At 43.3% G+C, this 27,488-nt stretch overlaps 1 protein-coding gene across 6 annotated transcripts in view; it reads right to left on the minus strand.

Annotated features, from left to right (window-relative positions):
- ncor2 (nuclear receptor corepressor 2) overlaps positions 1-27,488 on the minus strand; it is an 88,703-nt gene that overhangs the window by 43,315 nt on the left and 17,900 nt on the right. For all 6 annotated transcript variants that reach the window (XM_076047164.1, XM_076047160.1, XM_076047163.1 and 3 more), the window contains exons 2-10: positions 26,866-27,061; positions 25,950-26,065; positions 22,326-22,503; positions 16,165-16,347; positions 11,370-11,483; positions 6,581-6,637; positions 5,872-5,924; positions 2,680-2,746; positions 770-942 (exon numbers count right to left, since the gene is read on the minus strand). In XM_076047164.1, the coding sequence (XP_075903279.1) occupies positions 770-942; positions 2,680-2,746; positions 5,872-5,924; positions 6,581-6,637; positions 11,370-11,483; positions 16,165-16,347; positions 22,326-22,503; positions 25,950-26,065; positions 26,866-26,970 (1,046 nt within the window). In that variant the 5' untranslated portion in view covers positions 26,971-27,061. The remainder of the gene's footprint in view (positions 1-769; positions 943-2,679; positions 2,747-5,871; positions 5,925-6,580; positions 6,638-11,369; positions 11,484-16,164; positions 16,348-22,325; positions 22,504-25,949; positions 26,066-26,865; positions 27,062-27,488) is intronic.

Consider the following 27,488-nt stretch of genomic DNA (forward strand, 5'->3'; position numbering starts at 1 on the left):
CTTTGTTGCAAAGTAGAGGCAAAAACGAATTGAACAGATGTGGAAATGGCCCTAATCAGACTCCTGAATAAACAAAATATCAAAACTTTATTTGTTTTGCCAAAGATATTGTCTTAAGAATATCAAAAATGGCAGATAGCAAAACAGCATTTTTTCTTTGTGGTTCTGGATGTGGCCTCCATAATTCTACTCCTCCTCCTCCTCTCGATGTTCCACTACCCAGGGCTTTCCCGCTTTGATGCTGAAAACCAGAAAAGGCTCTTAAAGTGGAGGCTGTGAAAAGGGCGGTGGTGTGCCTCGGTCGCCGCAACCAAAATGTCAAAAGTCTGCCTCGCGCCGAGCCTTTCCCTCAACTCCCCAAAGGAAACAGGAGGAGAGAGTGCAAAAGCAGCAGCGGGGACTCGGCACGCGCAGGGCAGCGGCCCACTTGTGTGCGAGTTAACCACATCTTCTGGCCCTCTGTATGCAACTCTTGGGTTGCGCACTTGCCTGAACCCCTTGCCAATGATGGATCTGTGTGCGTGCGGGAGAAAGGAAAGGAAAGCGCACGTGGCAGTCGGCATCTGCGCACGCAGTTTAACACAAGTGTGACTCTGTAACTTGGCCGCGGTGATTGATTTTCACACCACTCTGCGGTAACCAACGCTGCCCAACAGCTGCCACGCTTCAAAAAAAAGAAAAGAAAGAGAAGACAGCAAATCTGATGCCAACTGATTTTTTTTTTTTTTTAATTTTACCGCTGGCGAGAAGAAGAATCCAGGGAGCTCACCTCTGCATGCGTTCCTGCAACTCACGTTGCTTGCGAATCTCGGGGAACTGTTTCTCGTAGTACTCGCGCACTTTGCTCTCTTTCGCTCGGCGCCGCGGGTTGTTTTCGATGCGCTCCACCTTCTTCTCCCACGCCTCCATCAACTGGTCATAGCGCTGGCAGAATTTCTGCTCCTGAGGTGCCGCGGAAAAGAGAGAAAGGGTCGTAAGTTGGACACAAACTGATGTGCGGCGCTAAAGAAAATCTTTAGGTTCAGCAAAACAGAAGAGACAATGAGAACGGTGAAGGGTTGCTGCTCAAACAAGACAGGCCCCAAAAGGCAGAGTATGTAAAATTTGGCTTGATTTATGATTTTTATATTGATAAAGGCTTAATCTACTGACCCATAAATCCTTCAATTAAAGTGTATAATCGCAGACGGAATGCTCATCGGCAAGCTCAGGAGGGGGAGTGAATGACGCTGCAATCTAAAATGTAACCACTTAATGTCGCTGTGTCTTCAAAATCTCCAAATATTACACACTTTACCCTTCATGAAGCACAAACAGATCCTTTGTGCTGCCCAGAAATTAGACGGCTGTGTTTCTGCTGGAATTACTCAGTAGACTGAGTCGGTTGTCGGAATGTCGTGAGTCACAGCGCACCACCAGGTCTGGCCTTGAACTCGGCTGACGATGGTTCGCTGTTTATCCATCTTTCTCAAGAGCGTGCCGTCACGCACATCTTTAAATCCAGTCGAGACACAACTCTCAGCGGGCTCCTAAATCCGGACATGATGTCTCCCTGCTCTCTGCCCACGAGGAGCTCCCTCCTCCTGCACTAAGACACTGTGCAAAACAAGCCTGCTCCCCTAAACCAATAAGAGAGCTGGTGACAAAAATTCAACCATCCTTGAGTTTGATGGATTAAGAAAATAATTATAATCTCATTGTGCTTGTAAATACAAAAATATAAGTTACATTTCTACAACTGGAACTATATTCTTTGAGGAAAAATGTTTATTAGCTGTCCATCTCTCGAGTTACTGCCACTGATCTCCGACATGCAGTTCTGACATGCAGTAAGTCAGACAAACTGCACAATAGATGGCAATTGACTGAACAATTTTCTTCTGAGACGAGGATTTTCCTTCTTTTGCTCATCTTTTGATCCTAATGATTACTATTTCTTAGTATTTACTGAATCTTTTAGAGAAGACTTTTAACATAGTTATAATTGACTGGGAACTTATTTCCAAATAAAAACTCTCAATTAAAGCCAGTTTTACGAATGTATTGGGTTGAAACCCTCAACCCTAAACATATAAGGAATCATTTGAGTTTGTAATTAGAAATAAAAGACAATACTTTCCTTTGTAAAGGTCAATTTCTCCTTTATCACTAAGTTTGGGTTTTTGGCTCTTTTACGTTACACTGCGCTATAGCAGACGATTGTGCATGAACTCTTTAATTACAGCTGGTCGTCATTGGTCCATCGAGCCCGGCCGTCACTAGTAGCTGCACAGTACTGCGCTCCAAAAACACAGCCAAGTGAGCGCTGGCGGATGCGGCAGCAGGCAGCAGGGCCGAGCCGTTCAGGAGCGGCACACCTCCAGTGTGATCCTGCCCAGGATGCCTGAGCACTTTCACAGCCGTCGCAGAACAATCCCATGCACTTGCCTACGTGTCACAGAAGAGCAATTTCTTCACCTCAATCATCTTGTGTTTTTCCGATCGCAAGGAGCCAAAGTCACGTCCGATTCTTAAATCTAATTCCAGGTCGGGCCTTGTGAATGATGACGATGCGTTTCTATTACGCCTTTCTAGAATGGCCGCCGACTTTTGAGTGGCAGCTGGCACTCTTTCCACACTAGTCACCGGGCACGGACTGCACTCTGGCGGAGGAGCAAGAATGCCGAGCTCTGGACTTACCCACTGCTTGCGAGCGTGATTCCTCCTTTTGAAGTACAAGATGAGCTTCTTCCTCATCGCCTGGTTTCTGAGAGGCGGGAAGAAAGAGCGGGGACGGCACAAACAGCAGGAGACAGAAGGAGGCAAAAATCAGAACAAAGTGGGTTCTGCTATTAACTGCAGGCTATGTCTGCAACCAAACCAAAGAATTGACAGAATGCATTGGTCTTTTCTGCTTACAGAAATATTATGGAGCAACAAAAATACAAATATTTTTTTCCCCCAATAGTTTAAAACCTCTACAATAGCAGCCAAAACAGCAGCTACGCTGCCAGGAGCAGCTATTACTTTGCGGAATTGGCTGATGATTTTGAAGTGTCAGAGCAGCTCGGCCTCAATATTTTAAATAGAAAAAATCTTAACGGGAACACTGAAACGGTTGTTAATAGTCCTAGCAAACGTCCAATGTGTTTACCAATGAACATTTTAAAAGCAGGTTGCGACTACGCACGATTAGACAGCCACCGTTCACAGTCTGCTACTGACATGGACTGACCGCTGAAGGTGGAAGCCCTGCTGGAATGTCAATCAAGACGGGACGGAGGTTTTCAAATCATCTCTATTGCACACAGCGACTTGGCTTCTGTAAAACCTGTTACATAATAAATCTTATTACATGACGTGTCCACACTACAGGTCTAGATTTGGTGCCTTCCTGATTTGATTTTTCCATACAGAGCCAAGACAGATAGACAGACAGACAGACAGACACGGCTGTCATTGCACGCAGCCGCTTGATAAACTTTTCGTGTGGAGAGGACAGTGAGGAGAGCCAAAACTTATAAAACTTGTCCGCTCTGGGAGCAGCCAATCCCTTTGCTCCAAATAAAGGTCAGGGCCACTAATCTCCTTAGGCAGCCACTTAGTTTCTCTCATTCTCTGCTGTGAGACTGAATTTTATTCCCGTCCCTTAATCTGTCAGTTGTAAGGTCACCAGTCACGGACAAGGACGGAAAACAAGGTGGGCTCGTGGCGACGCTTCTGCCAAAGCAGGATGACAACATCAAACATTTCTGGATCGAGAGGGAAAAGCACACGGTGACCTGATATTGATTCCCCCGCGCTTAATCTGAAATAACACACCACAGACATATTCAAAAAACAGGTGCATTCAAGGCTATTCCAATACAAAATCCTGCTAAATTTAGCTTGATATAAACACATATATATATATATATATATATTCCACCTTTGTAACATATAAATAATAAAATAAAGCCAGACTGTTCTATGGAAGGGGTTTTGTTGCCACACTAAAAAAAAAAAGAAGAAGAAAAAAAAAAGAAAAAAGGATCAGTATGACATAATTAGGTGAAAAGGATTTATGATTTTACAAGAAAACTTTCATGTTGCTGTTCATGTCACGTGTAAATTGTGGTGCAAAATCGTAAAGCTCCACATGATCACGACGTACAGAGCTTTTCATTCTCCCAAAATAAAGCAAATTCACGCAATAACGTGAAAATTGTAAAATCTTGTATGATAATGTAAAATAACTTTTCACATGATTACGCGATACTGAGATTTTTTTTTAATGTGGCACTTCCATCCTATTCCATTTCTTAGAAAGACGTTTTCTAATGCGGAAAAATATCTTTGGAACCGCGTTGATTCATCGATGACACACAAAAACAAGAAGTAAGAGACTAGTTAAGCCAACTGCAAAAAAGGAAGGATGAGTGCTCCTCTATCGCTGCAGGGTAGAGCGCCCCGTGAAGCAAAACCCGCCGGAGAGACAAAGAAGTCAATGTGCTGGGTCACAGTGACATCCAATAAGGCACGCACAGGCGGACAGGGTTCCTCTGTGAGGTAGGAATACTGATCACACAGAGCGGGCCGGGATCAAAAAGAGCGCAGACAGAGCAGCGTGCACATCCTATGGCAAAGACATCTGTGCCAAAACCACAGTAACAAAGCCGGGCGCTCGCTCCTCACCGCCCCTTTGATGGAGCGGTGAGTTGCAGTCGCTTGAAGATGACGAATGTACGTTAGCCGAAGTCGTAAATCCCGTCAGGCTGCAGCAGTTCTGCGGTGCTCTGATCTGCGCACGTGTGAAATGACTATGATCTATCCATCGTTTCATCACCAGGATTTCAACATTTAAACATTTTGAATACTAGCCCAATCCTTACTATAATATATTGAGTGTTAATATCAGTCTTTGTTTGCAAGGAATCTTCAAAAAAAATCTAAATAAATAAACTTTGCAACCAGCAAATCATCACAATTCAACAGGCAACACACCTCACAAACTATGATTTTAAAGCAGTCTTTCCCCCAAAACATCAGAGATAAAAAAAAATAAAACAAATTACACCTTTATTGATGAGTGGTGTTTAATTCCACACAATCAATTTCAGCGCTTGTGTCAGCTAAGGTTATACTGAACTTAAATAACATATTCTAGACAATTTGATCATACTGTTTTATTTTTTTGTTTCGTTTTTGTTACTGCCATCTTGCAGATAAATGATTGTGTGTCAAATTCGACACATTAAAATGGCAGACACCGGGGGATTTTGTGACAAGAAATTGAAAAATGGACTCAGTGAAGTAAAGCATTGAGGTCTGATGGCCAAGGGTTTACCGAGTGTCTATCCACCCATCTATGTTCAACAAAGTCTGTGTAAAAGCCTGAAGCTTGTACATTTACAACTCACACACTCTGCTGGTTTGTAATTAGACTTTTTTTTTGAAAATACTGAAGTTGGCGACATCATCTGATTAAAAGCCAACTGAAGGATGCTGCCCTACCTGGCAAACGCCAGTCTGTCCACAGCATTTATTCCAAAAACCTTTATTGAGGTAGCTTCACTGAGACACAGGGACTATTTTTCAGAAAGAAATTCTGAGTTGGCAAAAGCTTTGACCCATTCACAGGTGTCAGTGGTAAAAATAAGAATCATCAAAGAAACTGAAACACTATTTCATTCATTATCGTAACTTCAATTCATGCAAATAAAAATGGTAGTGCAGTGTAGTGTAGTGCACTCCTAGTTCTGTAGCGCAGTTTTAACTTTGGCCTTTACAATAAAAACATTATTAAAAATCAACGAACCATGTTTTTAGATGTGGCAACATGACGTGCATGTCAGAAATCATGCACAAGCTTTGACATTCATTTTTTCTACTCTTTGTCCACTTCACACTTACATTTTGATGTTCTCATGGTACTGTTTGGTATCCGAGGGCTGATTGTAGAGAGGCTGAAACAGAAAGAACAGTTTGTTGCAAATATAGCACAGTGCAAACCAGCGGGACAACAAAAGTCAAATGTGTCCAAACAGAAATGAAGGAAAATCTGCCTAAAAAATGCTTCCCACAGCTTTTTGTGAATGATGCACAGCTGAAAATTAATTTCACTTGTTGAGAATTAGATGGAGTAATAAAGGAAAAATTGGCACAATAGTATATTTAAAAATATAGCAAAAACAATAATTTGAACACACAAAAGCAAATATATTGTACAATTCCAAATTGAAATAAAAGTGATGACTCTCTTTCAAATGCTTTGAATAATAATTAATTAAAATTAAATTAATTTTAATTTTAATTAAATTAACAATTAAACAATTTAAAAAGAAAAGTATGATATACAACAACTTTCAAACTTGCTTATTACCATTTTAAATGTTAACATTGTAGTTAGTTACATTTTATTTATTTATTATTATTATTATTGACTGAAATGCATTTATCTGGCTAAATGCAGCCAAAGCAATATTTAAACTGTAAAAACAAACAGGAGCCTCGCTCCTGAATCAACCCTGTCATGCGTCTGTTCCCCCCCACTCTTACCTGACAATGACAATGAAAAATAAAAAAACAGAAAAAACGAAAAAGAATTCAAGTCTTCACTCACCAGTTCAACCCTGGGTCCCAGTCCTTCCAGTATCCTGTGAGCCTCCTCTGCCTTTTTCTGGTGAAGGAACACAGAAAGAAGTGCATTAGCCGACCGCCTGCATCTCTGTCGTCACCACGGCAACAGGGCGAACGTGCTCACTTGGTGGCTGGACGGACGGATGGACGGGAAGATGGACTCGCCGACTATTATTAGAGCTTTTAACTCAAGCTGGGCCAAAAGCTCCTTGCCTCAGCTCGCGCTCTCCTCTCCAGGAGAAAAAAAAAACGCAAAAAAAAAAAAAGAATAAATTACTCACCTCCCCAGAACAGAGAGGTGGAGAGAGAGAACAAGCGTGCAGGAAGGCAAAGCAAGTGGGAGGGAACAGAGTGAGTGGGAGAGCAAGGGAAAAAAAACAGAGAGAAAGGACAAGGGGCTAAAGGGCTTTAGTGTTCATTTCAAAAAATGCTACTTATGAAAGAGAAAAATCTCGTGAGCAGCTTTACAACAATCAGACGACAAACAACAACAACAACAACAAACAAAGCCTCCCTAGAAGGTCTTTGGAGGCAGTGAGAGAGAGATGTTGAGTATATCAATGGGCAGATAAGCATCTGGATGACCTGCACTTTGCCTCACACTTGAAGGACGAGCTGGCAAATGTCAATGGCGTCGAACCAGCGTCTCTGTGCCTGGTGACAACTCGCTTCCACCCGATTTCAGATCCTTAATAGTGATTTAGTGATAGAGTTGTTCTCACCTGGGGGAGTCCCTGGACCCACATACTTTTCCCCATCATGAAGTTTTAATCCACAGCACGAAAATTTATTCCACAAAATTAAAAACGCTAGAACCTTTTCTGTCATGTCTAGTAAATAAATGATTGAACTTATTGAATTGAATTGTGTGTCCTGCAAGACAATTGCCACAAAAAACACACAATACGGATAGACTGACAGTGTGTGTGTGTTTGTGTGTGTCTTGTGTGCGTGCGTGTGGCCATGTCAACCTTTATCCCTCACCACCCACCACGTCACGTCCATTCTATTTTGCCTTTGTCGCGCGAGGCTGCGACGCGGGAGGTGTTTGCAAAAGCCACTCCCGAGTTTATACGAGGCTCACACCAGCAGGCTGGGCCGCAGCAGGCTGGGCCGCAGCAGGCTGGGCCGCAGCAGCGCAGGGCAGCTCGCGCACGCAACGCCTAGCGGTTAATAGAGCGCGGCTCCAGTACGGCTAATAGCTCTTCAGATAACAAAAATTGCAAACAAAAGAGTGTTTTATTTTTGTGATAGTATTGGTGATAAAACCACTTGTGAGTCCAGGGCAACCGCAAGGCTGCAGGTTTGATTACCTGCCTTGGGGCCAGTTCTCCTGCGTCAGTGTGAGTTCCTTCCAGGAACTCTGGCTTCCTCTCACAGTCCAAAGACATGCACATTAAGCACACTCAGAACTTGCTGTTGGTTCAATGTTCTACTACTGTATGACTACTACTGCTGCTGCTGCCCTTGCACATTTCCATTGTAAATGACACTGACCCAGTTATCAGTTTGAATTGCCTGCAATCCATCACAGTATTGAAGCTGGAACAGCAGCGTGTCCTTGTTTTTCGGGTGGTTATATTACTTAACGAGTTCCTCCTTAAGTCATAAAGTTCACCTCGATTACTTTTGACTGCTGAGAAGCGGCGTGATGTGGACGGCGAGGACTAAAGGTTCGGCCGGGCCTGAGATACGGCGTCTCTCCGTCTTAGCGCAGATACAGTGGATCTTTCACACAGTATGTGTGTGCACGGCTGCCGAAAACACAGCAGAGTAGGTGTGACAGCAGCCCGGTGATAAGAGTCTACGCTGACTCAAGGAAGTCGGTTCGTGTCGGGTTCAATTCGCAGCCAAGTCGCTCCAAAAATGCAGCTTCCAAGAAGGAACAAACTAGTGTCCAATTCCAAATTCAATGTGCAAATCAACTCTATCATTTAGCTGAGAAGAACAGCGGGAAGGAACAGGATTGTGTAGGACATGTTGCAGAGAAGAACCAAAGTGACTCACTTGAACAATATTGACTTGTACCAAAGCCGTCGCTTCAAACCTTTGACTTGGAAACTGTCCAAAAACAGAACAATGCATGCAAACTAAAATTACAGAAAAAAAAAAAAAAAAAAAAAAAAACCTGTGCATAAACACTGAAGCACGATACTATGCTTCTCCGGTAATTCTGCATGAATCACAGTTTTCTTCCCGGAGCTCCCTCACTAGTGAGTAGGTGTAACAGGCTGCAGAGTAGCGTCTCTGCGAGCCTTGTCTGTTACCACCAGACGGCAATTAATCAAGTCGCCTTCCTTTATTGCGCCGCCCTAAATTCATCTCATAAACTTGGGCATGTTACTGACATCAAAACACGGGGAACACAGCTACACAAGACACAACAGCATTTATGTCGCTGATAGAATAAAGATAAATATTCTTATCTAAATTCAAAGGAGCCATAATGGTGGATGGCAGGACAAGAAAGCACAGCAGAGCTGTTTTGATGAGAGGAACATTCAACTTTAGTACAGTTCAAGAATATCATAATTGCGGCGACATAATGCATCCATCTCATGTTGTGATCATGTCCCGGGCAGCGTTGGCCCAAATACAGGAAACTAAATGAAGCATCTGACAATAGGCTGTAAGCATGCAAAGGGAAGCTGGCCGCACAACAGGGGACAGATGGGGACAGATGACACTGTGTGACAGCAGCTCTAAAACCGCTGACGTTATTTTAGAGAGCCACTTAAAAACATGTGCACCAATCAAAAGATTGACAATACACAGATCTCGACAGATAAAATATGGGTGCAGGTTGGCAGCGTATCGTTGCAACCTCCCCCACAAGCAGTGTTGTTCCGTGCAGAGACTCAAGCTGATGCAAACTGGTAATCAACCAGGAATAAAGGCAGAAAGCGAGGTCGATGCGTTTGTGCGTATAGACTGGCTGCGCTAACCTGGTTCCAGTAAAGGCTGTTGGCTTAAATGTGTTGGGCCAGACAGACCAAAAAGAAACAGAGGTCAGGACTAAGAGCGCAAATCCAATAAATAAATAAAAATCAAGTGAAAAAAAAAAAAACTTTTTTGGATTAAAAGTAAGAAGTATAGAAAAACATTCTCTAATGAATTGAAATGATGGTATGTATCACAGCACGTGATGTACCAAGTGCCATTTGGGGTGAATTTGGGTGAATTCAATATATATACATATATATACACAGTATATAATGACATTTGTATTTATTTAATTGTGGCTATTTTATGTCTCCATACAATCCAGTCGGTTAAATATTTGAAATGGGCTTGAGAATTCCCATTTTTTCCTAAAGTCATCTTTAAATTATATATTTTGTGGGCTAACCAAGGTCACCTGCGCAAAACATGCGACACAACAACAGCTACGAGTCACTCATTTTCATGCTGTGTGAGTGCGTGTTTGCCACACACTCACCATAACGCCCTTCTGTGAATAAGATTTGCGATGAGCGTTCAAGAGGCTGATCAAAAATAATCAAGCAGCATTCATCAGTAAACATTGAAGTGCAAATATCCCGCCTCTTTTCTCAATAGGATTTTATTTTCCAAGTTAAGATGGCACAGTGTGAGGAAGGCACTCACTCGCTCACTCCATTTAAATTTCGGCGTCAATGAAAAGACGAGGTGTTTATTTCACCACTAGAGGGGACTGAGGGCACTAAGAATCCAGCCATGACTCTCCACATGGAGCACCTAATTGCAGGATTTAGTACTCCAGGCTTTGGATGACATCACCGCTGCACAGTTTATTATTACAACAGCAAACAATTTGGCTGTTACTGCCTTTGTTTCAACGGGTCTGTATCACTTTATAGTGCGTGTGCGTGATTCACCCCTGCGTGCCAGGTTGACCTTTAGTCGCTCAGTCTGTTATGTTGCTCTCCCTCTTGCCAGGCAGTAATGAGTGGGAGGCTCTGGTGGGAGATAAATACTTTGTGACACCCATTAGTAATTCTACAGTTATAAATCAAGCCACGCTGCTGAAAGTGGCTTGTGTGCTGCGCGGAAGGGCATCCGTCCGGCTGCGGCTCTTCAGCTGCGGCATTTTTCTCTGCGTGACACACACGACGGAGTGACTTTTTGAAGAGTGAATGGAAAAGTGGAACAGACAGGACAATGGCAGCAGACCCAAATAACATGTAGGCCAAACTCACCTCCCTATATCCTCGTTTTGTATTGGAAAAATGATCATATAAAACACACACCCCAAACAACTTTTCAAGCGATTAACAAAAGGTTAATTGGAATTATTCTCTTTTTTTTTCCAATCTAAAATGACTACATCATAGACAATGGAGTCGATATAAAAACGATTTTGTCTATGGCTGCAGAATGTGAAGGAAAGGAAAGCAGGGATGATTTTTGCTCACCAACACTGAATGGATCCTGTTATTACGATGTCATTCCATCCTATTTAACTGTTTCCTGATTTGATACATTTCTCTCTGTTCTTCCCTGACACGCACATTAGGATGGAGACGCTTCACGGTTCCACGTTAGTTCACACATTGTTTCAGGAATAACAAGCGTGAATGAAAGGGAAGTAAGGAATAAAACAATCGCAAAAAAAAAAAAAAAAACTTTCCCAGATTCCACACATTTGCTCCCGATCTTCGAGAAGAGAAGCTCAGAAACAATAATAAAACCTTTCCGAGCTCTCTAAAGGAGCAAATGTATCACATGAAGACCCAACAGTGGTCCCCGGAACGACCACTCGTGACTTGTGTGCGTGCTTGTGCTTCACTGACCCTGTTTTCATCGTAGATGATTTGCACCAAGCTGCGGTGCTTGGCCTCGCTCGGCGGCGGCGACATGGGCCGCTCCGGCTCGTGGGGTTTGGCCGCCTCTTCCTCAAGCTGTTGCTGTAACAGAGAGAGAGAGAGAGAGAGAGTGAGAGAGACAGACAGAGAAGGTAATGGGTTAACACTTCTCAAGCACAAGACTGCCCCGTGGAATCCCCGCTCCCGCCGCAGGGTTAAAGAGTTTGCGTTAGATAAGCATCCCTCCAACGGCTGTCCAGCCGAGGCCGAAGCAACTGTCCCATTATCTGTAATAGCTACTAACTCCCCGGGGCCTTGTTAATCAAAGACTTACTACAACAGCCTATAAACAAAGCCAACACCTGCAGTGAGGCTGGGAAATCCAATAAGAGAGGGGCTGGCAGAGGAAACCACGAGGAGAACAATTATGGGAGATGAACAAAAGCAGAAAAAGGGAATTTTGAGTTTCTGCTGACAAACGGGGGTGAAAACACGCGACCACCAGCGTGATGTTGGGAGGTGAGCAACAGAAGGAGGCAGGTCACCTTAAGCTTTTATCAATATAAAAAAAATCATAAATCAAGTCAAATTTCAATTGACCTTGAAGGTGAATCAAAACAATGCAAAATGCAACATTTGTGCCAAGGAAGCAGCTGCAAAGGACGAGACACAGCAAACTTCATTTGGAGGAAATCCTTCTTTGAATCGCCACTAAAAATGGAAAATCAAAGATTGACGCTGTCACGCCAATGTGCTTGTGTTGTGGTTCAAACCGATTTTAAAACATCTGGTATCACACAAAGGTGTTGTTCCGGAACCAATGTCGAAACCAAGGTGTCGAAATTGGCATCATTTCAAAAGTGTTTGAATGATACCCAGCCTTAATCATTACACACCTAATACGACAATAAGCAGCAGGTACACGTAGCAGCCACTTTGTTGCCATATTAGACTGACAAATACCGATAATAAAAAAAACTATCTGACAAAAAATAAACAAAAGAGTGAATGAGTGTAATTATAATGAGGGCTTTTGTGATTAGTTTATTTTTCCACTTCCTGTCACTTTCACAAAAAAAAAAATGAATCAAAAGTAAAACTCAGCACTTTTATATAACTGCACAAAGAAACTGGTTGCGGTTCGCATGTCTTGCAGGTTATAAGCTGGAGGGACGGCGGCCAAGTGTATTCATCTGCAACTAGTTGTCTGCAGGCCAAGCGAGGCCCAGTGTCGCCGGGTGGCGTGCAAGCAGCAGATCTACAGTTAGGTCAGCTCACTCCGTCCCGCCTCCCTCTCTTCTCCCATCAGCTGAGGCCTCCGGAGGATTTTCATGTGAGTGGTGTGAGATGAATCATTATACGGCCCCGCTAAGGCCACTAGCGAGGAAAAGGCAGAGATTCCCATTGAGACCCTCGTTCCCCTTCCAAAACCGCCGGAGTGAAACAAAATAAACCAGCCGTACTGTGCTTGGCTGATGCGGTCCAGGCTGCCAGTAAAACAACCCTCAACGCCCGCCCACTCGCCGACGCTGCCAAGAATCCTCAAATAAAGTTTTACAATGACACCGCTTAATTAGCCCAGCTGTTTTAATGGTTCTGTGGAAGTGCACGGGGAAAAATGAGAACGTCTTAAAATTCCTGCTGGCCAAAAAAAGTGGAAGTGGAATTAGGTTTTGAGTTAAGTTCTAAGAACTTAATCTCAATCATAATAAGTCTTATTTTACTAGCGTGCAGCATTCATTGTTAAAAAAAAAAAAGATTTTTATCAGAGTTTTAAAACGCACGTAAACGCCTCTCTCCTGGATTATTCCATCATTACTCCTGCCGTGTATGCACTGAGTAGCTGCGATAGCGATCGGCGCGTTAGTTCCGTGAATGATCAAGATCTGCCGCTCAGCTTTGACCAGGAGGTGGAAGAAGATGAGGAGATACGCGAGTCGAGCGGTGCGGTCTTGCCGGGCATATCTGGTAGCGACACTGCTAACTTTTCTGCGATTGATGGCATTGAGGAGCAGCAGCATACACATCATTTACTGTCAGTCATTTAAAAAAATTAAAAAATAAATAAATAAAATACAATGAAAACATCAAGGCTGTTCATTGTACAGACAATTTATGTCTGTACGACTCGGCGGCGGCGCGTCTTTCTTCGGCTATCGCTATAAGCGCAAGCGCCATCCATGATATCATTTACGTCAAGAGTGGCACAAACAGCACCGTCTGTGTGTCTGTAATCCGTCTGTCCGTCTCAAAGGAGCCACAAGTTGAAATAAGAGCAATGAAAATATCTTGCAGGCTTCGGGCACATTTTCACGCCAATATTTTGAAAACGTATGAGGATTGTGAGTGGACTGCGACGTTAAGCAACTGTCATTTTAGGCTCTTTAAAGAGTAATGCCTTTGCCTCATGTAGCTAAAAGTGATAGCCACCGGCGCTAACTCCATGTTCTGCTCGTATTTTGAGCTGCGCTCCCTCTTCAGTTTCGCCTTTGAGAGTCATTTTAGCGCACGCTAGTGTGTCAACATCGGTAGGATTAATCCGTTGCCATTTTGTGCTTTGCGTGGACTTCAAGTTGTGCGTTTGTTGTTCAAATATAAACGATTTTGTGACTCAAGTGATCGTTTCACCATCTATACTTTGTCTGCTAGGATGATGTTTTTGCAACGACTCAAGAGTACTAACCAAAGAATTTTAAGCCCTACTAAAGTGCATTCAGTAGAACCGAGAGCATAAGAAAGGCCGCGGGAATTTCGGCCCTCCTTGCTGTGTCAACTCCGCCTACGCTAAGCTGTCACCAAGTCGCAAGAGTAACACACCCGTACCGAGCCGAGTCGACACGAATCCGAGCTGCATAAGCCGCCAGTGGAAGCAGCACACACGCCCTCACTGACTCAGAGGTCAACAGACTTCTATTTCTCGGGAAACAGGCTAAAGTTGATTGTCTGTCATGGCTTGGAGTTGCCTCCCTTCAACAAGAGTTTGCCACCTTTTAGAGGGAATACACTCACTTTCCCCAATTGTGAGCATTTTGTTCATTATTATGCATCTTGCATAGAACTAATGGATGCATGGACGAATACTTCCTGTGCTTTTTGGCTAGCAATGGATCTCAGTGGTGATGTTTGTGTCCCTGTTTGAACCCTGTGGCGAAATCTGTGTTGCTAAAGTTCAACATGAATACTCTGTTTATTATAGTAAGAATTACAGCCCTAAAAGGGAACATGCCAAATTCTGGGTATCGGGAAGCTTGTTTTGTGACGTCAACCTCGGCAATGGTGCAATCTCAACAGTGTGATTCAGTTTACTTTGAATTGCATTAGTTTAAGGCCATCGAAGCAGATCTGAACAGCGGACAAAACCGTCTTTATTAGAAAGATAATGCAACATTCTGACTCATTTTCCCTGTTTTTCCAGAGTTGGACGATGTGGAGAAGAGTTCTCATGGCCGTGCAGCTTCTAAAACATGGCAGAGGGCCAAAGGAGAGGCTACGTCACAGGGAGTGATTTAGGCAGTTGCAAAACCTCCACATAATCCCCTCCTCCCCGAGGGAAGCGGTTATTTATAGCCCTGTTTATTTTTAACCTACTTTTCTCTTAAATAAAAGCGACAAAGAGGAGATGAGAAAAAGGGAGTTGCACCCACCAAGAGGGACGTCGGAACAAAATGGTGGCGGCAAAGAGCTGCGAAAGCACTCGAACGCGACGGTTACGAAACAGCCTCGTCCGTTCGTGACTCAACTGCATGGATGTCATATAATGCCACGGATGGTTTGCTGGAAAGGCGATGCCCCTTGCTGGAAGTGACATTGGAAAGCCACACACGGGCATTGAAACTGGCCAGACAAAAATGCCAGTAATGACTGATAGACAGAATGCAGCTGAATAACCCCATCAACTGGTCACAGCTTTCTGTATGAAAAACCTTCTATATGCTTAAAGGGGCTGTGGTTCTGACCTTTGACCGACATAACTTTTAACATTTTCTGAAGGCTTGTTAATATGTAGCTGAACTGAGGCCTGTCACGATAATTAAGCAATTTTATTTATTCATTTATTTTGAAAATCCAATTGTAAATTGTGTTTTATTTGTATGTGTGTGTGTGTGTTGAAACTCTTCGTGCTGTCATTCTTGGCCAGGTCTCTATTGTAAAAGAGATCATGGATCTCAATGGAACAAACCTGGTTAAATAATAATAATATTTAATAATCAATCCAATCAATTAATTAATTAATCAATTAATTAATTAATTGTTCAACATATAACAGGGAACACAAATGAAACGGATTGATTTTAATGCAGTTTTGCATCAAGGTGGGTGTGCTTAAGAGTCAGTGCAGTTTGCTACACTGCCAAAGAGATGCAGCCCTTCATGGAAAGTCTGCATTTTGAAAAAAATGGTGGTTATTATACAGTTTGTTTTTGTTTTTGTGAGCAGTTGTCAGCAGCGGTTGTTTTTATTTATTTATGACGTATACATTTTCTTCTTCTTCTGTTGTTATTAAATACTCTGGCGCAATTGGGCCTACTTGCGTTGTTATGCTATATTATCATTTTAGTGGATACAGGTGCTAAAACGACTTTGACAATAACATCGTTTGTCGCAATAATTTCTGGGACATTCAGCAAAATGTCTTTTTGCGACAGGCATAGCTGTAACCCCAAGCAGTACTTGCATTCCCTCGACTGCATTGCAGATAACAAACCCTACGTAACTAACCCTACTGCCAAAGAGCAACTGTGAATTGTGATGCTGAAAGCAAAGATCCAAAAATGCAACCAACCTGTTTCTTGCGCAGCTTGCAGATCTGCTGCTCCACCATGGTGATCTCCCTGTCCACACGGTCCATATTTTGGATGAGCTCCTCCTTGGAGAAGCGAGCCGGCATCAGATCCAAGTCGGGGTCCATATGCACCGGACTAACTGGGGAGATTGGCTCGAGTTTTCCCATGGCACTTCCACGCTCCTGCAGTGGCGCAGAGACAGAAATTTTAGAAAATAAATAAATACATACATAAGAGCAAATACAAACTGTCAATTTAACAAAAAACAAAAATGATTGTGGTTTCGTACAGCGATGGTAAAATGTGATCACCAATCTGAGCATGTTTAAGGCCCTCTCGATGACAAAGTGTGTCGTGCTTTTCGCCTCACGGTAAATTTTAATCACCAAAAAATTTGGAACTACCTCGTCCATAAATGACACAGAAACACGTCTACAATCTAGGAAGGTTGCGCTGAGCAGCAATTAGGTCCTCTGGGTAATGAAAATCAGTCTAGTGTTTTGTGTCACAAGCTCACACTAATGAATTTGAGTGCTAACTCTGCCGGGATCATGCAGCTCAAGCACCTGCCTCCATCAGAGGCGCTTCATCAAAAATGTGAAATACTCCAGGCACACTCTAATGTTAAGAGCCATTCAAACATTCGGGTTGATCAATTTAACCCTTTATAGAACAAGGAACCCTATCTGGTTATTTCCAACGGCATGTTATTACATACAATAATGTAGTAATGAATAAAACATGGACAGTTTTCTTGGTTGTTGGTTAAGTGGGGAGGTTTAAGTCACTTTATCTATTGGTTCTATACAGTGACTTCCTTGTCGTTTTAACAATTTTATCATGTATGGTTTGACTAATGAAAAGCTCCTTAATACTAGAGTCAAAGGGAAAATAATGTTCTTTTGCAAACTCTGTGCACTTTCTTAACCCTTAAAAACTTCCAACATTTGAGTCATTTAACTTCTAGATATTTCCTATTTTAGGATGCAGGTGAAAAGGCCAAAACACTGCAGCCACAAGGCCTCAATATAGACAAAAGGAATCACTGAGTTTCTCACACATTGTTGGACTTATGTCACAAGTACAGTGTAGCAGATAAGGTGTGTCAATTACAAATTACAAACGGTTTTAAATAAACAGAATAAAAGGACAGTGGAGAAAACACATTTAATTTAGGGTTTACTCGCACACGGCTGCAATTGTGAGCATATATACACACGCAACACTATTAAAAACTCAGTAAATTACAAAAATCCTCATGCACTATGGAATATTGGCCATTCTGCACTGTGTTTAGCAGGCACTGCCCTTTGCCTTCTGGTGGTTCGAAGATGACAGTGTGACATGTGCATTGCAAAAAGCACAGAAACTGAATTTAATACAGGTGATAGTCTGTTAAATCCTCATTTCCCCGCTTAGACATCAACAAGTCTTATCCACAGTTCTAGCAAATAATTGTACATTTTATCAGTTATGGCTTCCCTTTTACAATTTGATGGGAGTTGTCGGGGGCTCTGCGGCGCATAAACCTAAGCGCTGCCTCTGTAAAGCACAGCGCGCACAAATATGGTTATTTCCAGTTCCATTGCGCCTTAAGCCAACCTAATCCCTTTGCATGCAATGCAAGAGCGCTCGTTAATAAAGCACAACACGGCACAGCACGCAACGGTGATGTATGTACAGTACATATGGCTAGCGCTGCGTTCATCTGTTCCTGAGGAGCAGCAAACGGCTGTGATATGAGGCCATTTAGCAATTATGGGCTGCACAGAGCATTTGGCTCAGCATGGAAGGAAGCGTGGCCTGTATCAGGGGTGGCAAACCTGAGTGGAGGCTCCTGGCTGCGTCATTTTTACATTGCAATGCAGAATGATTTTTTTTTCTTCTTCTTCTGTAAATGCATGTTTACATATCATGCGATACCCTTAAAAATACAGCCGCTTTAACATTGAAACATAATTTTAGAGTCATTTCATCGTATAAGTGATAACATTTCAAAACTGAAAAAGAACAGGCACAGTCTCAGAGGGTGGCCAATTAGCAGTCGCTAGCTAGCCTATTGTAGCCTACCGACAGAATGAAACGCCTTTGATTCAGGGGAGAAGACAGCTAATCCAATGAATGGATGAACGGAACATTTTACCCTGAGCCGGAGGAGTTGTACTTTGACGCGGAATGGAAAACTACTCTGCTCAACATGCCAGGCGTCACTGTCGCATTTTAAATTTTTTCCGTACACCATGAAACTGATTTTCTCGAAACTTCGCAAAGCACTCTGAAACTGTTCCACTGGCCTCGTATCAGGTGGCACCGCTGATCATGCCAGAAAAGCCATGTAGCAAGGGAGATTTTATCAGCACTCGCAATGTCATTGATAATCTCAACTCTGACAATGCATTAAAGCGGCCTGTTTTTCGCAACTACGGATGTCACACCGCACCAGTGAACTGAGGATATCGGGCATAAACTGCGTAATTCACTGCATCATTCAGTGGGAGGAAGTGGTGTTGAGAAAACTGAATACGGGCCGTGTTTGCAAACCTGTGCACTGTTGCACTCTGTCATTATCTTGTGTACGAGTGTGAACGTATGTGTGTATGTGTCTGTGTGGAGGGCGGGTCCGTTTCAGGTGGTGGGAGGGATGAGCTTTTATTTCCTCATTTTGCTGTATGTTTTGGCTTTTTAATTTTGTTTTAATGTGTTTCTGTGAAGCACTTTGGGTTGCATTTTTTGCATGAAAAGTGATACGTAAATAAAGTTTGAATTTGAATTTGAAGACTGTTCCAGTTCCTCAAAAATGATGGCATGTGGAGATGCAGCTGAAGTTGCAGTAGAGAGCGCTGCATATCATGCAACGTTACATTCTAGAAAGGCTACAGCGGAATTTTGAGGATGGGTTCTGCAACCTGCAGCAAGAAAACGCCACAGATAATCTTCCTGTCCAGCCCTTTCACTGCAGAGTCGGACTGTTTGAAGGCCCCTTCGAGGCAGATGAAGCAGCATCCCAGTTTGTTGATTGACTTGTCTGAGGATGAGAGACTGAAGCGTGTTCAGCCAGAGGAAACCACAGTGTTTTGGAAGACGCTGTGACCGCAGACAGTCTGCACTGCGAGCTTATGTCAACGTTTGGATCGACTCGTGTCTGTAAATCGGTGTTTTCTTCAATCTGGCGTCAGAGACGGATATGTGAAAGGAGTTGCTCGGGGCGGCCACAGCAGAATACACAGTAGACCTGGAAGAGACTGTGGAAAAGAAAGACTGCCAAGCGTCACACTGAATAAAAGTTAGGAAAACGGCAGTGACACCGTTCATTCGGCTCTTCTTCCTATCAATTGGCCCACGACTCACTATGATTGTTGTTATTTTTTTCGCACCCGTTTGTGTGGCTCTTCAAATTGATGTCGGATTTTGTTGTGGCACTTTGAGCTCAACTGGTTACCCCTCCCCCCTCGTCTATGTAAACATATAATAAAACGTTTGTCCCTTCACCCTAACACCCTTGGTGTTAAGAGGTCAGGTCACAGGCCTATGACCACGAAGCATGCCAAGAACAGCTTAAAGCTCATGCACATGACCTTGTCCTGTTTAGCGAATGCCAACCTGACTGACAAGCATACGCTTCTTGCACAAAAACAAAATAAAGGTCCATGGAAAATTTTGTTTTGCAACACACAATTGAATTATAGAATTTCAGCATATTCTGATACAAAGACATTCTCGTATGTGTAAGAAACCAACTTGCACAAAACATTATGAGGGAAATGGCAACCTTTTGTTCCGTTTTGCTGTGGGAGCTCAGGAGGTGAAAACACAACAAATGCTTTCAGAGAGATCGCACTAAAAATGATGCGTTCAAGTACGGACTAGTTACGGTTACATTTTGGCCATGACCAGTGGTTCTTTATTCCATTGCACCACCTATTTCGTAAGAATGTCTATATTTTCTCACGCACCTAACACTAACAAAAAGAATCTTTTTTCGAAACCGGTCTGTGTTAGTCTGTTTACTAGTGAGTACAAATTTTTTGAAGGACACCGAGTGTGACAAGCTCTTTTTGACTCTTGTTGTTAAATAAATCAACCTGATTTATTTACAAACTGTGTTTCCCTACTTCACAAAGTCACTATTTGGGTGAGCAAGCACTAAAGCCTACGCCTTATCCGACAGTCCGTCCCACTATTGTGACACCTTGAATAACTTGAAATGGGGAAAAGCTAAAATTAATCCCAGAAATGTCACGCGTTTCCAAAAAGGTGACCCTACTGACGATCGTAGTAGAAGTAGCATTGCTTTTCAACTGATTCTGAGTTGGCCACACACAACTAACGTTACACATGATCAGCGGTAGAAAGGTTCTGCGCTGGCGCACCCATGCAACGGCACCATTACCACCCTTGGCGTAGTGCCAACGCTTGAATATTCCGTTACTTGGTCACTGGTAAGCTAGCAAACGTGAAGCTGAAAAGTCTGAAGCCTGTTTTCCTAAAAAGCCAGAAAACGGAAATGACGAAGAAGGTTTCTTTTGAGATGACCGTCAACACTTTAGGTGAACGTTTTTAATCAAAACTCAATTTCTGTTTGAAATCGCTTGGGGCGGGGGCATCTCCTTCAGGATGTCTTAGGACCATCCAAGCAACGTGTGTGCTACAAATTTCATGCTTGTATCTGCTGCGTAACAATTTTTTTACACAATTCCCCCTGCTTTACGCAACATCTTCTCCAAAATCTGTCCCTTATTCCACCTTCCCTTCAAGTGACTTTTCCTTCATTTTGGGCTCTATCTTGTTATTTCCACTTGCACTTGGAACACTAGTTGCATGATGTAACTGCAATCCAACGTAGTTTATATAATAGGATTTCAGCCCTCTGTGAGATTTCTGCTATTTCTGAATATTCCCCTGCTTCCTTTAGACTTTTCCCCCTGCACACTCCTCTTGGTGTCTACTTGGCCGGTTCTTTGCCGTCTGACTCAATTGGGAAATTGGAAGCAATCTATGTAGAGCCACAAAGAATTCCCCCACTGGCAGCTTGACAATGTACGCTCACCGTATCGCTCCTCAATTTACACCGTTTTATCTTCAGTCCTTAAAAATCTAGGTCACCTCTATCTTTTATTCATAACTATTCCACGACTTCTTTCGTCGTACGTTCACAGAGCAACAAAGGAATGCACCAAACACTCACAGGCCACTCTGTCTGCCAACCTTATTAGGACCAGGTCGGACCGCTTGTGCCCTCATAACTGCCTTAATTCGTTTTGGCACAGACTCCAACCAAGTCCTGAAAACAATCCCCTCAGAGATTTTAACCCATATTGACATGACAGTATTACGCAGCTGCTGTAATTTGTTGGCTTCACATTTGCGATGGAACCCCCCCCCCCTTCCCCAGTCAACCACATGCAAAGATGCGCGACTAGACTGCAAACTATTGAGGCGAGTGGTAAACAGAAAAGTCTTTGTCATGTTTGAGGGGAGTCGAGCTTTGCAGCATGGTGCATTAGCATGCTGCTGGAAGTGGGCAACTGAAAGACAAGTCCTAAAGGAAAGGACATTGTCAGGAACAATACTCAAGGAAGCTGTGCCTGTCACAATGCATTTGTACTCAGAGGCTCAAAGCGTGCCGAGAAAATATCCCCCTACCAGTCTGCCAACAGTGACCTGAACCTTTGATACAAGGCGGCATTAATCAACACTTTCATGTTGCCAAATTCTGACCAGACCACCAGGCACTATTTTTCCGTCTTTTAATGTCCAAGAACTGAGGCGAAGCAAAATGTAGCCGCAATTTCCTGTTCCTGGCAGAAGTGTCACCCGTCGTGGTCTACTACTCTGCCATGCTCTCCGCTTTAAGGTTTGGAGAGGCTTATCAGCATATCTGGTTTTAACAAGTGGTTATTTGACTTACTTCTCAGTCGCATGTCAAAACCCAGAGAAGTGCAGCTCACTGGATATCCTCCCCATTTCGGACCATTCTTTCTTTTTAAAATAAAACAACCTCTCTACCCCATTCTAATACCATCCTTATCCTAATGTTTACCAGATTAAATAGCTGGTGAGTATCCATGTAACAGCACAAACACTATTCACTAATTTCATTCACAACAAAGAAACTGAATGAGTGAATCAAAAGAACATTCAAAGAATAAGTCAGTCTGACCTTTGCCATGTCTTCAGCAGGACCAAGGGACAGTGGTTGCCGATGGGACGAAGGCCTCATCAGAGCCTCTGGGGTGATCTCCAAACGTGGCCTCTTGATCTCCGCATATTCCACCTCTGGCTGACCGCTGGGCTCTGGTAAGTAGATGTGCTCATAGCGAATGTGCTGCTCTTGGCCTCTGCAAAGCAAACAGGAGTGAAGTTGTACGGCGTGGCCACTGAGATCAAGACAAGACATTGGAGCTGCGCTCAGACTGCAGGTCAGTCGGGGGGGGGGAATTCAATGCACATCAAACATGCTTTCTTCCTTGTGTGCTTGCTCACTCGTGACTACTCATGGCATGACTGCTGAAGTTGGAGTGCATTTTTTGGTAGGCGGGAGGGCAGGCAGAATATAGATGTACCTAGTTGTGTTTAAATTGTGACATACCGATGAGCATACAGCTTTCATAGCAGCCTTAAAGCCTGAACATTCTAGATTCCACAACCGTTCAGCCTTTTTTGTGAGGAGAGTATACGTTCCGCCTTTGGCATGGGTTCTCTATGGGAAGTGCAGCTTTGAACCACAGTTCAAAGACATACAAACTGGGTTACCTCTAAATTGTCCTTGCATGTGAATACACTGGGACTGTCTCTATTTCAGCTCTGTGGTAAGCTGCCGACCTGTCCAGAGTGCAGCCTGGCTTCGGCCTAGATTAGCTGGGATAGACTCCTCCTCCTCCCCAAAAATAAGACCAGAATAAGACATTAAAAGAGTGTGGGCCTAATTGAGATTATAGAGATATTGAAGAAAGCTAGTTTCAGTTCTGGTTAGGCTTTTTGAACCCCTTTAGTCCCAGCATGAAATTACACCATTGTTGTACAAGCTTTTTGTGCATTCACAAAATCCTTAAGATTTTTTGACTTTAATTAAATATAGCATGACACGCAAAATAGAAATAGCAGTAGCTAGATAATTATATTCTTGGGGAATGACATGGGGTCAGTGCCGACTGCTAAAACACAAGTGAACAAGGACACGTTTTTACAAATTTTTACCTGCCAGCGTGGATTCTATCGTGATTCAACTCATAATGTATCATTAAACCAGTATCATTGTAGACCATTGTGCAAAATGTTAACATGCACTGGGGCACCGTGTGGCGGACAGAAACAATAAACATGGAAAGGATGACTCATAGTAACACTACCATCTGATTTAAATATAGTCACAGTTGGCTCTTCAGTTGGGTTAGGTAGTCATTGCCAGACACAGAAACCATGAAACATGCTTTGTTCAGGCTCTTATGATAATGAGTTACACCACTTAATATGCTGTGCCTCAAAATCTACTACTGATCTGTAAAGTCAGGAATGGTGAAAATTACACAGCCAGAACTGAGACACTGAAAGTTCCATTTTGAATGCAGATTTGTTTTTAACACGAGCAGCATTTTTCAAAAATGTCGATATAACTAATTAAAACTCAAAAAAAAAAATGTCTTAGTTTCTTTTTTTAGTTTATGGAACAAACAATTTAATCTAATAAGTTTTGGTATTTTTGTTGGCAGGATATTTTTTGATGCAACAGTTTTCAATGTTGAGCATATTAATTGCCTTTGCTCCTTGACGTCACATGACATGTTAACAAATGTCATGTGACTTTTTTGTAAATGACATGACATTTCAGTAGTTCATGGACTGCTCTTCTTCAAAAATGTCTATGCTTCCATTAGGCGTCTTTTCTACTAGCCACAGAGCAAACGTGACGTGCCGGAGCTTCAACCACGGTGGAAGTGGCTCTCTGTTCTTTCACGGGGAATTGTCAGTCCTCTCATGTCTGCCACTGGGCAGATGCTGCCAGTGTCAATGGAAGTGGTTTCTGAAGAGAAGGGGAAAACATAACCATAATTGCTGGTCTAGTCCCACACTGGCCCACTGTGTGGTTTCTTTATGCGGCAAAGCGCACATAAAATATCTCTGGGTCGCTTGCCAGCGGGGTGGCATAATGGTCACGCTTGCGCAAGGGGATGGATGACATAGGATGAATGTCAGTGCATGTCGCTTACATAACGCGCAGCTGGAGCACGCCGCTCTATAGACAAGTCACGGAGACAAGAGAAGCAAATGGACTGAAAATATTTATACGTGAAAAATATGACATCTTGAAAAAATATATATATATTTACACAGAGCCAAAACCAATACGCCAAGATTGAGGCCACAACTCCTGCCAGTCACATTTTTCACATTCAATCACACTCTCTCCCTTTTCCGTTGCGGGCTGGCGCTTACATAATTACATAATCAGCGCTAGAGCCCACCGCCGCCTCATCCCAACCCCTCCCCCACCCGCCCCTCTTGTGAGCGTACAGAATACTCTAATCCCCGGAGGGCTCGCTTGTCTGAAGAATGAGGGAAAATGGGCGTACAGTCGGAGAACAGGGGCGGCACATCCCCACGGAGGAGCTCCGCTGCTTTCTCCCACTATGATATCCCGCCACGACAGAGCTCACGTGTATGGCACAACCCGGGCGTCTGTGTGGTTACCAGCGTCTCCGTGCCGATTTGCAGCTTTGCGAGACGCGCTAATGGAGAGGGAGGACGTAATGCGGCAGAGCCGAGACTTCTGAAGCTGACAGAGTTGACGAGCTGAGCGGGACTGTAAGTGTTAGTCCTTAGCAACCCGCGGAATCCGCTCGAGAGTCAACTTTGTGATCATAGAGACAGACGGGTAAAAAAAAAAATATTCAGACGAATGCAATAGGAAAAGGGATATTTACCAGATAAGGAGAAAAATAAATCTCAAGTTCCTTTGTAAAAATCTGTCCCTTTTATGCTCTGTGAACAGCCAGCGGCAATCTTCAGGGCTACAACTTTATTTAGAGGCTATGATTACCCAAAGATTGTATTATGCTCCCTCTAAAAGTAAAAAATAAATAAAAATAAAAATAAAAAATACAAACAGGAAATTGTCTTCAGCACTGCACAAAACTACGCAGACTTTAGGTGTGGTACTCGGGCTGATGGGAATAATAAATACATTTCCAAGAACAATCTGCCAACTGCTGTCTGGTAATAACTAAATTAGAGTAAACATGCGATTTTTAGAGCTGATGCCTCACAATTATTAACCTCTCGATGCTTCCTGTATGTTGGACGGCTTCTGTGCTACCGGGGGAGGAAAATAAAATTCTGGCGACTTATTCTGCTGTGCCACTTGTACTATTCAATATTTATAGCATGCACATAAATTATTCACCAACGCTCATCAAAACTCATCCTCAAAAAAACGCTGCTATATAAATAATGAATAACTTTGGTAGCTCTGCAGCACAAATGAAATTTGGTGAAATTTGGCGATTGTGATAAGAAGGGACAATATTTCCATTTACGGCCCCAACTGTGACATGTCTTATAAGAGACGAAAAATAATATTGACCCAGCCATTTGTGCCCAATGGATAAAATCATTAATTTAAAAATTGCTTGCCTAAAAATACTTTGGTCACCATGAGTGGGTCTCATCTTATATGTGCAAACATAACGTTGGAAATGATACAGCACAGACAAAAGGTGAACCCAGAAGCGCCAAAAATTCCCAATGTTTGATAAGGCCTTTGAAAGCAGCGTCCGCGCGCACTGACCTCTCATTTCCAGGTTGGAACTCTGAAAGCAAGGAGGGCCGACGACGATGCGGCTGGCCCAGGTGGGGGCTGTAGTCTCTGGCATGATGAGAGTGGTAGTCAACCAGTCCCACTTCCTAGAAGAAGAAGAAGAAAAAAAAAAACGTATACCATCAGTATGGAACAAGCATTGCGTTGTGAGTACAACCGTGACGTCAAAAAACATTTCGATATCCAAACGCCTGCCTTTTTTCCTCTCACGCGGCTACACCTTTTTTCTGCGGCTCTCATTTAGAACTCTCCTCGCCTCTCACACTGGAAAGAGGAACTCGTGCCACTACTGTAAACTTGTGCCTTGGCCAATCAGATGTGTAGGACACAGCCCGTCAACCCTCATCTGCGGATGAACGCGATGATAAGAGGAAGTGGTTGGATTAACTACAGGTGCGGCGGTGGGGGATCCCTGGGGTGGGGTGGTTGGGCTTTTCAGCTCTCCCGCCACACGGGAACAAAAAGCCCTGCAAACCCTGGAGGTCACGGCGTGAACTTTTTTACATGAGCCGGAGGCCTCCTCTTTGAACCACAAACGCTTTTTGTCTTGGATAAGTAGTCCAACATAATCTTTATAATTAGGAGACGTGGCTGAAAACAATGAGGGCGGATCTTGGTGTGGCAACAACAACATGAACTTTCAACTCAAACATCTAATTGAGGAATATCTTTGTGCGGCAAAAACAGGAACCTGGGAAAACCTTGGCCGTGCTTCCTCCAGAGAGCCTCTGAGGTCAGGCCCTCTCTGCTGGTTCACAGTAATACCCTGTTTACCAAATACATGGCGGTCATAGCCAAAGTGCCAGCTGCCATCTTTTCACCTAATAAGAAGCTGAAGCGCGGCTGGTGGGGACGCCAAACGCCCCGTGGTGGTGCGCGCCCTTACCGTGTGCGCCCGCTGCAGCTGCAGTGGTAAAGTGGCAGGGTTGGGCAGGTGCCTCGTGTCCACAGCCCTCCGGCCAGACGGCACCGATTGGGGGTGCGAGGACATGCTGGCACAACCGCTTCCTCTAAAGGCAGGAAGTGGGCGGGGCTGCCGAGCAGACACCACACATTATCTTCTGCTTCCGTCAGCCAGGAACCTGTGGTGGAAGAAGGACACGAACCGTTAGAGATGGTTGATGTTGGATGAAAATTATCATTGACAAAAAATGCAAAGAATTGAATCGCTGTAGTGGAACCACTTGATCGGGCTGATCCAGCTGTGGCACTGATCAGTAGCGATCACTGGCACAGTTAGATTGAGTAGTGGCTAGGGATGTTAACAATTAAGCGATTATCGATTAATTGTCGATTAAGAATTTAATCGATTAAATTAAATTGGTTGCAATTAATTGAAATTTTATTACGCAGGTTTTTTTTTTAATGGCGTGGTGTGACTTTAAAACAACTTTATTAAAAAAAAAAAAAAAAGTTAACTTAAAGTCAACTTAAAGTAAAAATGTTTAGGGTCTTTTTCTGTTCTCTAATGTAAAAATTGGTCACATTGGACACTCAACATTATCAAAG

The sequence above is a fragment of the Nelusetta ayraudi genome, unplaced genomic scaffold, assembly GCF_046127955.1.
Source record: "Nelusetta ayraudi isolate G7.1 ecotype Tasmania unplaced genomic scaffold, CSIRO-AGI_Nayr_v1 ptg000092l, whole genome shotgun sequence".
Classification (NCBI taxonomy): domain Eukaryota; kingdom Metazoa; phylum Chordata; class Actinopteri; order Tetraodontiformes; family Monacanthidae; genus Nelusetta; species Nelusetta ayraudi.